The sequence below is a fragment of the Trachypithecus francoisi genome, unplaced genomic scaffold (genome assembly GCF_009764315.1).
Source record: "Trachypithecus francoisi isolate TF-2019V2 unplaced genomic scaffold, Tfra_2.0 Lachesis_group4, whole genome shotgun sequence".
NCBI lineage: Eukaryota > Metazoa > Chordata > Mammalia > Primates > Cercopithecidae > Trachypithecus > Trachypithecus francoisi.
In genome coordinates, this window is record NW_022681469.1 from 74612719 (window position 1) to 74627907 (window position 15189).

Genomic DNA, 15189 nt, shown 5'->3' on the forward strand with positions numbered 1-15189 from the left:
TTTTCTCAAGTGTACAAGCCATACCACTTAACCCCCAAAATGAATATAGCATTAAGTAAAAATCCACTTCATTTTACTCTGTGAAATATGCATGAGTTATCTCCTCCACGGCAACTACAGACTCTGACAATAGCCCACTGTCCACCACTGTTGTCTCTGCCTCCCAGTTTTTGAGCATCTATGTCAGGCACATTAACAGACTCATCTTTGGTCCCATTATAGGGTGAAGCTGGTGCTGCTGGTCCTGCTGGTCCTGCTGGTCCTCGGGGAAGCCCTGTAAGAATGAACCTGGGTCATTTTGGATACTCACACCTCACGATGTTTAGACATTGATGAACCTAGGATTGGTAAGACATTTTTAAATCCTTTCTCCCACCTAGGGTGAACGTGGTGAGGTCGGTCCTGCTGGCCCCAATGGATTTGCTGGTCCTGCTGTGAGTATCACATAATGAAGATTAATCTGAAAATATCCTAAGTTGGGGAGTAGAGTGGGTCAGAGTACCAGAGCTCTAACTGTTTCTTTCCAACAGGGTGCTGCTGGTCAACCTGGTGCTAAAGGAGAAAGAGGAGCCAAAGGGCCTAAGGGTGAAAACGGTGTCGTTGGTCCCACAGGCCCCGTTGGAGCTGCTGGCCCATCTGTAAGTTGAATTCACTGGTGGTCCACACAGCAGCTACCCATTAGATCTTACAATTAAACATATATTCGTCAAGTGCCTACTATGCAGCAGGTAATACACCAGATAGAAGATGGAAAATAACAGAAGGATTAACATTTGCACGCTGTTTTACAATGTATAAAAGTTTCATAAATATTGTTTTATTTTAAGTCTCTGATAACTTCATAAGGATGGTAATATTGAAGAACATTCTGACACAGATAGTCATTTTTCATTTCTACATTTTCTTCTAAGAGATGTGAGAATGATCCTCTTGAAGAAAAGAGTAGCATTTATAAGGGTTTGTTTGTGATTTGACCCCACTTTTTTCTTTGTATTTAGGGTCCAAATGGTCCCCCTGGTCCTGCTGGAAGTCGTGGTGATGGAGGCCCCCCTGTGAGTATTTACAATGGACTCTCACCACTTTTCTTTCTTCAGAATCTATTAAGGACACTTGAAGGTTTTGACATTTTTGGTAAATTTGGTCTACCATGAGGAAACTTTTGAGATTCAAGTTCATTCTATTCAGAGCAATTCCAATATCGATGTTAACTTGAACTCAGCTGGAACTCAGTGTATGTTGCTATCACCTCACTTGAGGTAATAACGAAGGTGGGCCCTAGGCAGTTTAATTGTAAAGTAGGAAAAAATATTTCTTTGATGTCTTTCATGTGTTTATTAATATGCCCCTTCTTCTGCCTGACCATGTCCTTCCCCTTTGCAGGCAATGCTATGACAACAATTCTCTAGAGACCCAAAAATGAACTTTACTGACTTCTTCTCTCACTGGACAGTGCTGAATGTTCTAGGTCACTTGTTATTCTTCTGTTCATGAATACCATTACTTATTAAGTGTCCATTTCCTTACCACTCAGCCAGGTGGTAAAGATAGTTATTAATGTATACACATTAATGTGTAATAATGACATAGTATCTTAGCATCATACCTTTACAACCATAAGATAAAATGTCAGCATTTCAGAAAGGACCATCCAAACCTTAATGCAAAATATGGGCATTGCAACTGGTGGCATGCTGGTAAGGAAGATGTGTGGAGAAGGAGGGCCTTCAGGGTCCTGGCTAAATAATACCCTATATAAATCTGCCTACCTCCTACTCCTTGGTCTATCCCTGGTCACATGTACTGATTTTCCAAAAAAAGAAAAAGAAATTCCCATCTTACCCAAATTCTTGGAGTTGATGTTGACTGTGGAATTCTAATGTGCTTGGTTCTTAGGGCATGACTGGTTTCCCTGGTGCTGCTGGACGGACTGGTCCCCCAGGACCCTCTGTAAGTAGATCACTCCAAACATGTGTCTTCCTTTACTCTAGCCAAAAGATCTGGCTTCTGGTAGAAAACTGGTAAGAAACTCTTCATGAAAACACATCACTAATATTTACTATTACTCTCCTGGTCTGAAATCAGTTTTTCTGAACCATTAAGATGTTACTATCACACGTTATATTTTATAATATCAGTTTGAGAGGCTTTTACTCATGTGAACCCCAGTGCCCTTTCAGGGGCATGGTCTCTTTGAAAAAAAAAAAACCAACAGTTTTAGCCATATATCAGATATTTCTATATTTAATTACCCTTTATGGCTAACATTCTGCCACCATTGTTAAGGTATAATTGTTCCTGAATTTAAAGGTGGTTTGGCCTCTAATTTAATTCTGATTCAGACTCTCCTGTCAGGACTCAAGAAAATTTAATTAATTACCAAGGATTAAGTCTTCTGGTTAAGGTTTCAGGGGAAAAAAAATAGCAAAGATGTTGATTTCTTGGAATCCTTTTACAGGTTCATAACAGAAAAATATTCATTCCCTGTAGGCATTTAATTAAACCTAGTTGAGAGCGTGTGTGATTCCTCAATTATGAACAAAATGCCTATATTAGCTTTCTTTAAAAAAAAAGAAAGAAAGAAAGAAAAAGAAAAAAGAAAAGGCAGAGTCCTTCAAAACTCAGAGTCCCATTCATTTATCATTAACTCCTATCATTCTACATAGTTCTGATTCCAATATGCCAGGGTACCAGTGGCATGACATTGTTTTTCCTCATAGAAATTTACCATAGTCTCTTCTCCATTATTTGGTTTGTTACAGCCTCATGAAGGAAGACAGGAGTTGCTTCTTTCTGTAAGAAAGAATGTTAAAAACTATAAATATTTCCCCCAAATGGCCAGGATATTATTTTATGGCATCACATTGTTTGCATCTTAAGATCTAGAATCTTTGCCTCTCTCTTTCAGGCCCTTGGTGATTAACAGAAAGAAAATGACCTTGTACATTTGCTCATAGGGTATTTCTGGCCCTCCTGGTCCCCCTGGTCCTGCTGGGAAAGAAGGGCTTCGTGGTCCCCGTGGTGACCAAGGTCCAGTTGGCCGAACTGGAGAAGTAGGTGCAGTTGGTCCCCCTGGCTTTGCTGGTGAGAAGGGTCCCTCTGGAGAGGCCGGTACTGCTGTAAGTGATTTCCAACTCCTCTTTCTTAATACTTTATGTTGAATTAAAATAAAGCCCCTACACAAATCTTCAAGTGGCATCAATTTGTTGATGAGTATTGTAGACTCTCAAGTAGAGCTCAACTGAGCCAGGAAATCTGTCCAGCACACACTGAGGGGCTGTGGCTCCCACAGATGCTCACAAAGCACAAAATCGGGAAGACAATAAATGAGGGAACTCAGTTTTATCACAGCGGCCCTTTAAGATATTGAGGGCACCTTACTGGTACCAGGATTAGAACAGAGTCCCATTGCTGTGGCCATTCTACTACAAATTAATCAATCTCAGTAAGTTACCAATGTCTTAAACATACACTGTCCAGTACTAGTGCTACTCTGAAAGGTGCCCCTAGTAGACCTTAGATGCCAAAGTCAAAATTTGCTTCCTTTTGAGATACTGATTTTACTGATTTCCTTTTTGGTTTTTTGTTTGTTTGTTTGTTTTGGGATGGAGCTCCCCTGTGTTGCCCAGGCTGGAGTGTGGTGGCACGATTTCAGCTCACTGCAACTTCCACCTCCCTAATTCAAGCAATTCTCGCCTCCCAAGTAGTTGAGACTATAGGCACACGCCACCATGCCTAGCTAATTTTTGTATTTTTAGTAAAGACAGGGTTTCACCATATTCAGACTGGTCTCGATCTCCTGACCTCAGGTGATCCACCCACCTTGACCTCCCAAAGTGTTGGGATTATACACGTGAGCCACCCCACCCAGCCTGATTTCCTTCCTTTTGTGTATATACCCAGCAGTGGGATTGCTGGATCTTATGTAGTTCTATTTTTAGTTTTTTGAGAAACCCCTCTTACTATGCACAACTATAATGTATCCATAATAATTTAAAATAAATTTTTTTTATTTGTTTCCCTGCCTCGAGGCCATAAAAACTCTATTTCACCACCCCAAGTGTCTTTATAAATCTCAACCACATATTTTTAAATGTTGTGCCACTGGTCTCAAGGATGAATCAAATACAGAAGTATACATGCCAAGATGTAAACTCACTGTCATCACTAGAGAAAAGATATCCAAGGATATGTCCTAGTAATATGAGGTCATTAGCCTTTTTCTAAGCTGAAGACAGTTTATTCTCACAATCTTCAAGCCAACCTGTGTTATCACCTAGGCTCTTACCCATAATACTCAATATTTTTTCTCCATTTAGGGACCTCCTGGCACTCCAGGTCCTCAGGGTCTTCTTGGTGCTCCTGGTATTCTGGGTCTCCCTGGCTCAAGAGGTGAACGTGGTCTACCAGGTGTTGCTGGTGCTGTGGTGAGTACTTGACAATATTCTGACTCCATTAACATAAGAAAAGATTTTAAAAGCTACCACTTCAAATGTGACAGATTGATCACTGAATAACTTCACTTAAGATTTTTATTCATGGCATTTTCTTTATGCAGATCACATGTCACTTGTCTAAGAAGCTTTAATACTACCTTACTTAGACACACGCTATAAAGACACAGCTTAAAATTATGCAGAATGATTTTTGTTCTTTCGACACGCTTAAGAATGATACAATCTCTAATTTCATTTACTCCTCTGCAATATGAAATGCTGGCATCATTTATCCTGTAGGAAGAATGAAACTCTGGAAGTTCTGAATCATTCCATTAAACCTTATACGTGACAACAACTAGAAACCATCTCATCTCCATAAACTCTATCAACTTTATGAATTCATTTCATTTGGGATACTAAATGACATGAGGCTCACTTTTTACAGAGCAACATCCCGTGATTACATAAAGCTGGCCATCTACACGTGGAGAAGGAGGGCAGGGATGATACTAATGATACTTTTTACCACTGTGTGACCCATTCACATTCAATTTACCTTCTTTCTTCAACTAGAATCTCCTGAACAGGGTTGTTTTGGAGGGGAAGGTTAGCATTCTGTCAAATGAGAGGAATGTCATTTTATCTTCTCTGCCTATTTAGGGTGAACCTGGTCCTCTTGGCATTGCCGGCCCTCCTGGGGCCCGTGGTCCTCCTGGTGCTGTGGGTAGTCCTGGAGTCAATGGTGCTCCTGGTGAAGCTGGTCGTGATGTGAGTCCAATACTTGGTTTGTAAAATAAAACCGAGCAGGATTTCATTGTGCGAAACCTTATGTTCTCAGCAGAGGTTCTCTTGTTCCAAATTTCTGAACAAGATGATCAGCTTCTCATAGCTACACCTAGTATTGAAAATGTGAAAAACTGCTTAGGCCAAAGAATGAGCTTTTCAGTAGCACTCTGCAAAATTGGGCCCAAGTATTTAAAACATCTCTAAAAAATATCTAGGTTGGCAGGTTTTTATCCCTAGTTTTAACAGTCTGAAAGAGGGTTCATTACTACTGAGCACTGGAAGTGATGAAGACAGAGTAGCCACAACATAGGGGCTGGTAGGCAGCAGAGCCTCGCCAACAACCTTAATTTGTGTGGTGTCTTCACAGGGGAACCCTGGGAACGATGGTCCCCCAGGTCGCGACGGTCAACCCGGACACAAGGTCAGTACACTTTTCATCTTTCTCTAATTCAATAGTGATTAAAATACAACCCAGATTGATGCTAAGCTTCATTTTGCCTTTGATAGGGAGAGCGTGGTTACCCTGGCAACAATGGTCCCGTTGGTGCTGCAGGTGCACCTGGTCCTCATGGCCCCGTGGGTCCTGCTGGCAAACATGGAAACCGTGGTGAAACTGTAAGTTTGTGAATATCAGTCCCTCAGTGCAGCATTCTCGTGGGCTTCACTTCTCACTTCCTCACACTTGGGGATGGTGGGAGAGCGGGGAGAGGAATCTTGGGCCTGGCTAAGTTGTGCTTTTCTTTTCCATTTCACAGGGTCCTTCTGGTCCTGTTGGTCCTGCTGGTGCTGTTGGTCCAAGAGGTCCTAGTGTATGTACATGCTGAAGATTTCTTTACAAAATTAACATGTAGAGGGAATCAGTCCAAAACATCCATTAAGAAAATAAACAATATTTCAGCTAGACTTAATATTTTTAAAACATTTCAGTCCATGCTGAGAATTGATACAAATAACTTGAGCTGTTTTAAATTTCTTCTGCTTGTTTGTATTAAACGATTACAAGGATCTAGCCACTTTACAGATAGCGCAACTAAAGCAGATTACTAGCAGAGGTGAGAGCTTAGCTAGACCTTTACATGTCCTGAGTTACCTTTGTAAACAAATTAAGTAGTATTTGTGGTGAAGTGAGTATCATTTTTTTAAAACGGTAAGTCTTATCCACCCTTCTCTCTTTTTTATAGGGCCCACAAGGCATTCGTGGTGATAAGGGAGAGCCTGGTGACAAGGGGCCCAGAGGTCTTCCTGGCTTAAAGGGACACAATGGATTGCAAGGTCTGCCCGGTCTCGCTGTAAGTAAACTGTAGCCATCTCGCACATAAACTGACCCTGAAGGCCTTCAGCTCAGAAGGATTTTCATATTTTCACTGCTATTGTTCCAATATAGCCTATGTAATATCCATTTCCCATTCTCTGGCTAACTCCATCTCACTCTTGGAGATAATGCTATTTCATCCTAACATGAAAGGTGAGGATTAAGGGAGATAGAAATATACATACATTAAAATCTCCTGGCAACAATGTCCTTCAACCCCACTTAAAATAAACATAATTAGAGGAATGACTAATATTGCACTGCTGAAATGGGTTGTGAAAAAAATAATTAAATATAATAGACATAATGGGAGAAAAGAGCCCCACTTTACATTTTCAATTTTCTCAATCCGGAGTCCATTTAAACTAAAGTTTCCCATTCAATTTGGAAAAAAAAAAAAAAAAAATCTGTCTCTTGAAATGTGCTCTGAAAATGTGATTTTCCTATTCTCTCTTTAAAGGGTCACCATGGTGATCAAGGTGCTCCTGGCTCCGTGGGTCCTGCTGGTCCTAGGGTAGGTAGACTCAAGAGAAGACAGTTCATCTCTGAAATAGAGGCTAAAGCGAGCAGTGAGCCCCAGGCTGCTGCTCCCTTGGTGGGATTCACCAGCTCACATGCACTTGGTGTCTGTTTTCCTTAGGGCCCTGCCGGTCCTTCTGGCCCTGCTGGAAAAGATGGTCGCACTGGACATCCTGGTACAGTTGGACCTGCTGGCATTCGAGGCCCTCAGGGTCACCAAGGTCCTGCTGTAAGTGTGATCTGGGGAAATAATAAAGAAGATCACTGACCTAAGAAATATTTTCTTCAGACTAAACCAAGACAACTATGACAACCCAGTAAAGTTAGCCCCATTTCAATATATCCTCTAAAATATTTGGAAATTGTCTATATGCAATGGGCTCGTTAAGCCCATCCCTGCAAGTGTGCCTGGGAGCACGTTATTTATTTACTTGAATTTGATTATTTTTTACTTATTAGAACATGCTTCCGTGTGAAGCTCAACGAAAATCTGCCATGGATGTCTCTCACTGTAACAAAATATAAAGCCTCTCCTCTCTCACTTTCACCTTTGCAGGGCCCCCCTGGTCCCCCTGGCCCACCTGGACCTCCAGGCGTAAGCGGTGGTGGTTATGACTTTGGTTACGATGGAGACTTCTACAGGGCTGACCAGCCTCGCTCAGCACCTTCTCTCAGACCCAAGGATTATGAAGTTGATGCTACTCTGAAGTCTCTCAACAACCAGATTGAGACCCTTCTTACTCCTGAAGGCTCTAGAAAGAACCCAGCTCGCACATGCCGTGACTTGAGACTCAGCCACCCAGAGTGGAGCAGCGGTAGGTCAAGATGTCCAGACCAGACTGACCCTTCTCACAAGTTGAGCTTTTCAAAATTAGTTTCCATTGACATTTAGAGTGAAAATGCATTTGGGTAAACATTACATTATGTGAAATCACACACAATTAATGAAGTGCCATCTTCTCCCAACCAGCACCCCACCTCATTTCTCTTAAAATGTATTTTTGCACTTTTCATAGTAATAAGTACTCTGATTTGATTTTTCATGGAGGAGGGGAGGGAAGAAACTGTCTACTCTTAAAAATAGCCACTCTCTTCTTCTTAAATGTGGGGTAGACAATCAAAAATGTTACTTATGAGAGTCAGTATCTTTCATTAGTTATTATTAGAATCTATGTTCTGCTCAATGACAAGCTTCATGATCTGAATGTTATTTTCTCAAAAGGTTACTACTGGATTGACCCTAACCAAGGATGCACTATGGATGCTATCAAAGTATACTGTGATTTCTCTACTGGCGAAACCTGTATCCGGGCCCAACCTGAAAACATCCCAGCCAAGAACTGGTATAGGAGCTCTAAGGACAAGAAACACGTCTGGCTAGGAGAAACTATCAATGCTGGCAGCCAGGTGAGGAATCCCCACAAACACCTCTCCTTCTGCTAAATAATATTGTGGTAGAACTGTTTGTTAATTATCTGCATTTTAATCTCTGACAAAAATGGGCTTATTAAAAAAAAAAAAAAAAACCTGTTCCTTTCCCGGGTTCCAATTTTGTGCTAAATTGCACATTAGAAGATGGATTGATTGGACACATCCATGTAATTCAAAGTTATTATTCAAATTTGACTTAATTGGTAGTCATTGAAAAAACTGACTAATGTCATTTAGTGTGAAGGAGCACTGGCCAGCATATACCCCACACTCATGCATATGCATTTTCAGAATGTGAGCAGCTTTTCTGAATTTTTAATCAAACCTTTGCACCAACTTTACTGAATGCCTACTGGAATTCCATAAATTACAAAATTACAGAAAAAGAAAAATGTCAGAATTTCTACCTCCTCATTCTCTTATTCTAAAGAAGAAGCATATGCAAAAAAGATTAATTGGAACAGATAACGTTTTTAGATGACCTTGCCTCAGCCTACTAGGTCTTATGTTCATCTAGGTAACTGATATTTCAAAGACAAGTGAATTAAGTTTTCTTTGAAAGTACCCTTTTCCTAAGTTTGGTTCTGAGTCCACTCTTCCTGAGATTTTTTTTTTTTTTTTCAGTTTGACTCTTAGTATCTGAGTCATTCTCCAATTAACTGGAATTTCATCTTATTTTCTGTAGTTTGAATATAATGTAGAAGGAGTGACTTCCAAGGAAATGGCTACCCAACTTGCCTTCATGCGCTTGCTGGCCAACTATGCCTCTCAGAACATCACCTACCACTGCAAGAATAGCATTGCATACATGGATGAGGAGACTGGCAACCTGAAAAAGGCTGTCATTCTACAGGGCTCTAATGATGTTGAACTTGTTGCTGAGGGCAACAGCAGGTTCACTTATACTGTTCTCGTAGATGGCTGCTCTGTAAGTAATAGTGAAATATGGGAATAGCTTTGGGAAGGGGGATGGGGGTTCTAACTTAAACCCCCACCAAGGAGGGGTCTAAAGGGGGGGTTAAATTAACAGAAGAATGAGAGAACTATCTTATTTCATCTTTATTTCATAAGTAAATTCAGTTTTTGTATGTATTTTGTATTTATTTATTTATACATATTAACTTCATATTTAAATTCAGAAGATAAATTGAGAGTATTCTTATCAGATAGTGCCTTCTGAAATACTGAAATGTATGCTATGTTCATGCATTGTTTTTCCTTTAGCATAAGTTTTTTAAATGGTAATGTATGCCCAGAACTTAAAATTTCTTGAGACTCCAGTGGCCTAAACTGTAATTTATAGTTATGTGTATTTTATTTTACTTATTAGTATGGCCTACATTTAACTTTTAATGCTTTCTCTACAATATGCTATAAATATAAGAAAAATTAAAATTCACTAACAGCAATACTACATACCCACCCAGGTCCTGCTCTCAAAGACACACATAGACGGACATACACACAACAATCCTAAAAATGACTTTGTAGAGATAAGTCACTTGGAACGTGTGTTGAAATGTTGTGGGTTTTTTTGGTTTGTTTGTTTGTTTGTTTTTTGTTAGACTGATAGAGAGCCCCTCCCACTGAAGACACCCTTGATACTGTTATTTCAAAGATGAACTAGTTGATCTGGGACAGACATCTTCAGAAGGACACATGCCAAACAGTGGTTCTTATTAAATCAAAGGTTCAGATGTTACCAGATTCAGAAATAGTGATGCTTTGTGTATCTATTTTCTTCTCTTTAAACAGAAAAAGACAAATGAATGGGGAAAGACAATCATTGAATACAAAACAAATAAGCCATCTCGCCTGCCCTTCCTTGATATTGCACCTTTGGACATCGGTGGTGCCGACCAGGAATTCTTTGTGGACATTGGCCCAGTCTGTTTCAAATAAATGAACTCAACCTAAATTAAAAAAGAAAGAAATTTGAAAAAAACTTTCTCTTTGCCATTTCTTCTTTTTCTTTTTTTAACTGAAAGCTGAATCCTTCCATTTCTTCTGCACATCTACTTGCTTAAATTGTGGGCAAAAGAGAAAAAGAAGGATTGATCAGAGCATTGTGCAATACGATTTCATTAACTCCCTCCCCCGCTCCCCCCAAAATTTGAAATTTTTTTTCAACACTCTTACACCTGTTATGGAAAATGTCAACCTTTGTAAGAAAACCAAAATAAAAATTGAAAAATAAAAACCATGAACATTTGCACCACTTGTGGCTTTTGAATATCTTCCACAGAGGGAAGTTTAAAACCCAAACTTCCAAAGGTTTAAACTACCTCAAAACACTTTCCCGTGAGTGTGATCCACATTGTTAGGTGCTGACCTAGGCAGAGATGAACTGAGGTCCTTGTTTTGTTTCGTTCATGATACAAAGGTGCTAATTAATAGAATTTCAGATACTTGAAGAATGTTGATGGTGCTAGAAGAATTTCAGAAGAAATACTCCTGTATTGAGTTGTATCGTGTGGTGTATTTTTTTAAAAATTTGATTTAGCATTCATATTTTCCATCTTATTCCCAATTAAAAGTATGCAGATTATTTGCCCAAAGTTGTCCTCTTCTTCAAATTCAGCGTTTGTTCTTTGCCAGTCTCATTTTCATCTTCCATGGTTCCATGGAAGCTTTGTTTCTTGGGCAAGCAGAAAAATTAAATTGTACCTATTTTGTATATGTGAGATGTTTAAATAAATTGTGAAAAAAATGAAATAAAGCATGTTTGGTTTTCCAAAAGAACATATTGAGTAAAATTCCTTGCTTCAATGCTCTTTGCAGTATAAATATGCATCTCTACCAGCCATTAGACCAAGTGCCTCTGATGAGATAGAAATTATGCAAAAAGGACGGTTTGGTGTGGTAGAAAGAGCAGAGAACGAGGACCCAGGAGAGCTGAACTCCAATTCTGGCTCTGTTCCTTGTGGCTGAGTGACCTGAAACTCTGAGCCTCTGCATTTCAGTTTCCATAGCTATAATATGAAAAAAATTCCTTTTCAGCACTATTAAGCATTTGCCTTACTCAAAATATGTAATACTTAAGCAACATGGCATTTTTGACCTAATTTTACTATAACCAAAGGTCCATAGAAACTTTTGGTTTATTATGTATTAAACACTTTGTAACAGTGGCTAAAAGTTGGTCTATGAGCAATTAATACTATTAACTAAAACAGTTTCAAATATTCAGTAAAAATGCCATACACTTAAATCTGAGGCAACTGAATACAATGCCTGTTAAGAGGTAATGTGTGTGCTGTCAATCAGGATAGACAGTTGTGGATAATAGTACCATGAACACCTACCTGCCAAATCAAGTTCATTTTCCTCCCCTGCACCTTTCAATGACATCTTTAATACACTTAAACATAGTAATGTGTCAAGTAAAATGTTAAGATTCATTTAGAGCTTATTTCCTGTTGCAGAATATAATTGTGATTGTAATATTTGCCTCGTGTTATAAGTCATCTCAAGACTCAGTTAGTTTTACAGGTAAAAGACTGAACATGGTAAAAATGTAATATTAACCCTAAAAAGTTAGCAAGGTCTCCTAACCAAAATGCAGATTCCTGGTCCTCATCTGCCAAATTCAGATTTAGTAAGAAATTGGTATTCTTATGCATCCTGTGAAATTCTGATGTGCACCAATTGGAGAACCACCTGATGAGGTTACTGCCATAGTCCTTTGTAGTTCTAATATTCTGTGTCTGACAAGAAGGAATATATATACCTGAGCAAACCATATAAAGAAAACTCCTGGGATCAGAATGCTGGTATTCCCTGTAAATTAGTAATTAAAATGACCATGCAAACTTACATGATAAAACAGTTAGAAATCTCTGGATCAAATATGAACTATGCCCTCCGGCGTATAGCAAAAGAAATAAAATAGCATTTATTGAGTACCAGCTAGAGGCAAAAACCATGCTAAATAATAATAATGACTTTTGTCAAACTGAATCTGAATTAGCAGATTTCCTAAGCCAATGCTCACTTAATAATCACTTAATCATCATCAGTGTGAGACAACTGAAAATAGCCAAATAAATAATCGTACACCTAATGGATTACAATGAGGAAACAAAACATGGTATATCCAGTAAACAACAATGAGGAAATAACTTACAGTATATCTAATAGATAATGATAGGATGAATAGTGAAAATTTTGGTGTCCCAATAACATTTATGATGATGACTGAACAAAAGAAAACTTCCTAGAATAGAATTTTCAATCTTGAAAATCTAATATTCAAGAATGCTGTCATTATAATTAGATATGTTAAACATATATGTAAAAAAATGCTGAGAGTAGGCGCATTTGTGTAGAAGTTTAAGGATGATTTTTAGGCCTAAAATTTTCAAATTTGCAACAATGTAGCTATATTACATTATTATTTACAACAAATTTACTCTTAAAATATTATGAAAGAAGATAAGCAGTCAAAAGTGAAAATAATCTGGTTCAGGAGTAGCCATCTCCAGGGAAGGAATGGTCAACCTCCCATCCACCTGTTTCCTAAAGAGAAGGACAAGTCTGGCCTAAGGGTCATCATCCACCATGGACCAGCCACCCTGAGAGAAGCTTGGGAGGGCGTACAAAGCTCTATCAGGCCACAGCATCCTCAGGGAGCTCAGGGAGCTTATAGTTCAGTTCCAGAGGCAGAATAAAATAATGTGTGAGCAGAATTTTAAATGACATATCCTCTGAGGATAACAGAAGACACTATTAATTAATTAGAGGAAGTCTTGGGAAATTAACCTTTGTCTCACACAGTAACTGATATTTGGATTGAACTAGCCTCTCTTGATAGAGATCTCATTTCACCTTCAAGCTCTCTGTCTGGCTCAACGCTTCTTCTCTGGAAGTCACATATTAGAACAGGCTGGTACTTACCAAGCCAGGAGGTCCACTGTGAGTGTTCCCAGGGCCTGGGCTCAAATGTGGACATAGAACAATGGACTGAAGACTTGGCCCTTCCACGACCAGCCCACTCTTTACAGGCTGATCACCAGGCCCAAAGCATACTTCTCACAACATTTCTTGACCCTTGGTCGAGTGAAGGTTAGCCACCTCTAACTTGTAGGAGTGTGAAAAGGAAGAAAATTGCACGTGAAAGAGAGAAGAAGCAAGTAGCCAAGATCTGGGGAGGGGACATTAATCAAGTCTAGTAAAAAGGGTCATTTAAAATTCTAAAATCAATACAGCTAATGCACTGGCAAAGAGCAAAGATACCTGAGCAATGCTGAACACATTTATTATCTTTAATGCCAAAAGACTTTTTTATGCTATTCCACTTAATATCACTGAAAAGGAAGTTCAGAAATTGGATTATATATAAGAAAAGTTGGAAATGTCATTCTGGGTCAGAACAACAATCCATCTAAATGAGTACTTTGTCTTTGACAGTGGCACCAGGGGAAATTTGGGAGAAAGAGCGGTTGGCACTTCTCATGAAGCCAGCCTCAGAACTCCCATTTAATAACCCATTGTAAATCTTTTTTGTACATAGATGTATCTAAACCCTTCCAGAGTCCTCTATCTGTTTTGAAATATGTTGGTATTACAGTACCAACAGGAGAGAGCTAATGCTGAATTGTTAGCTCAGCTTCCTAACTCTCTGATCAAGTAGCTAAAATATGTTTTCTATCCTTGTGCCTGGATCAGCCGTGGATTGGACAACTCTGTTTCCTCAGGGAGCACTAGTAACTGCAGCAATGGGGCCATAGACAATCCATAATTATTGACTTATTCCTGTTGTTCAGTGAAATGAGCACATAATTTGTGGTCAGCAGCCAAGGTTAGGAGTACTAGCTCTACCATTGACTAGCCCAGGGCCCTTGGGAAAGTCTCTTAAGTTTTTTGAGAATTTAGTTAACGTGCCTGCTCTTAGAGATTTCTATTACCGTACCCATCATCTCACAGAACTGCTCGGGGGACCAAACCAGGCATGTGTGAAAGTGCTGAGTAAAGTATGGGCAAATAGACTTGTCATCACTAGGTCCAAAATTTCCAGGCCACCGGTGGTAACCTCTTGATTTATTTTCTGATCACTGGCCCTCTAATTTAAGAGGAAGAGAGTGTAGAATTTACACTTAATTAGCACCACTCTCTAAAGTGGTAGTCTATCAATTTTGAATTATGCCTCCTTATTAGTAAAAATTTGAGTTCTTACAACAAATTTACTTACGTATATATAAATGTTATGCACATATTATGATGCTAGTATATGCAATATAAAACCTCTACAGAAAAAAATTTGTAAAGACAGAAAATAAATATGCATAGAAGAGTCCATAGTCCAGTGGATCATTCTACATGCCCATGGGATGCATGCACTACCCCCCTTCCATTTTAGAGAGTATTGCAGTAAACAAGGATGGTCTTCGGGGAGGAGGAGCATCAATGAACTCCTGAAATCACATGTCACATACATTCGGTGGCTATGTGCATTTTTCTTGGAAGAAAAGTACACAAATTTCATCTGATACTCCTAAGGGTTCATGTCCCAATAAGATGCTATAAGTCACTGCACAAAAGAAGCTTTATCCACATCATTAAACCCTGGACTTTTCTGAACTATGACTTTCTATTTTTTTTTTTTTTTTTGAGACGAAGTTACACTCTTGTTGCACAGGCTAGAGTGCAGTGGTGCGATCTTGGTTCACTACAGCCTCTGCCTCCCAGATTCAAGCTATTCTACTA

The 15189-nt window shown here is 39.2% G+C and overlaps 1 protein-coding gene across 1 annotated transcript in view; it reads left to right on the plus strand.

Annotated features, from left to right (window-relative positions):
* The window catches only part of COL1A2 (collagen type I alpha 2 chain), a 37007-nt gene extending 25781 nt beyond the window's left edge, over positions 1–11226 (plus strand). Inside the window, exons 35-52 of the mRNA XM_033194659.1 lie at positions 223–276; positions 381–434; positions 531–638; positions 999–1052; positions 1894–1947; positions 2955–3116; positions 4317–4424; positions 5097–5204; positions 5590–5643; positions 5730–5837; positions 5978–6031; positions 6404–6511; positions 6995–7048; positions 7175–7282; positions 7610–7868; positions 8276–8460; positions 9170–9412; positions 10240–11226. Coding sequence (XP_033050550.1) covers positions 223–276; positions 381–434; positions 531–638; positions 999–1052; positions 1894–1947; positions 2955–3116; positions 4317–4424; positions 5097–5204; positions 5590–5643; positions 5730–5837; positions 5978–6031; positions 6404–6511; positions 6995–7048; positions 7175–7282; positions 7610–7868; positions 8276–8460; positions 9170–9412; positions 10240–10386 — 2022 coding nt within the window. The 3' untranslated portion in view covers positions 10387–11226. The remainder of the gene's footprint in view (positions 1–222; positions 277–380; positions 435–530; positions 639–998; positions 1053–1893; positions 1948–2954; positions 3117–4316; positions 4425–5096; positions 5205–5589; positions 5644–5729; positions 5838–5977; positions 6032–6403; positions 6512–6994; positions 7049–7174; positions 7283–7609; positions 7869–8275; positions 8461–9169; positions 9413–10239) is intronic.
* The last annotated feature ends 3963 nt before the right edge of the window (positions 11227–15189 follow it).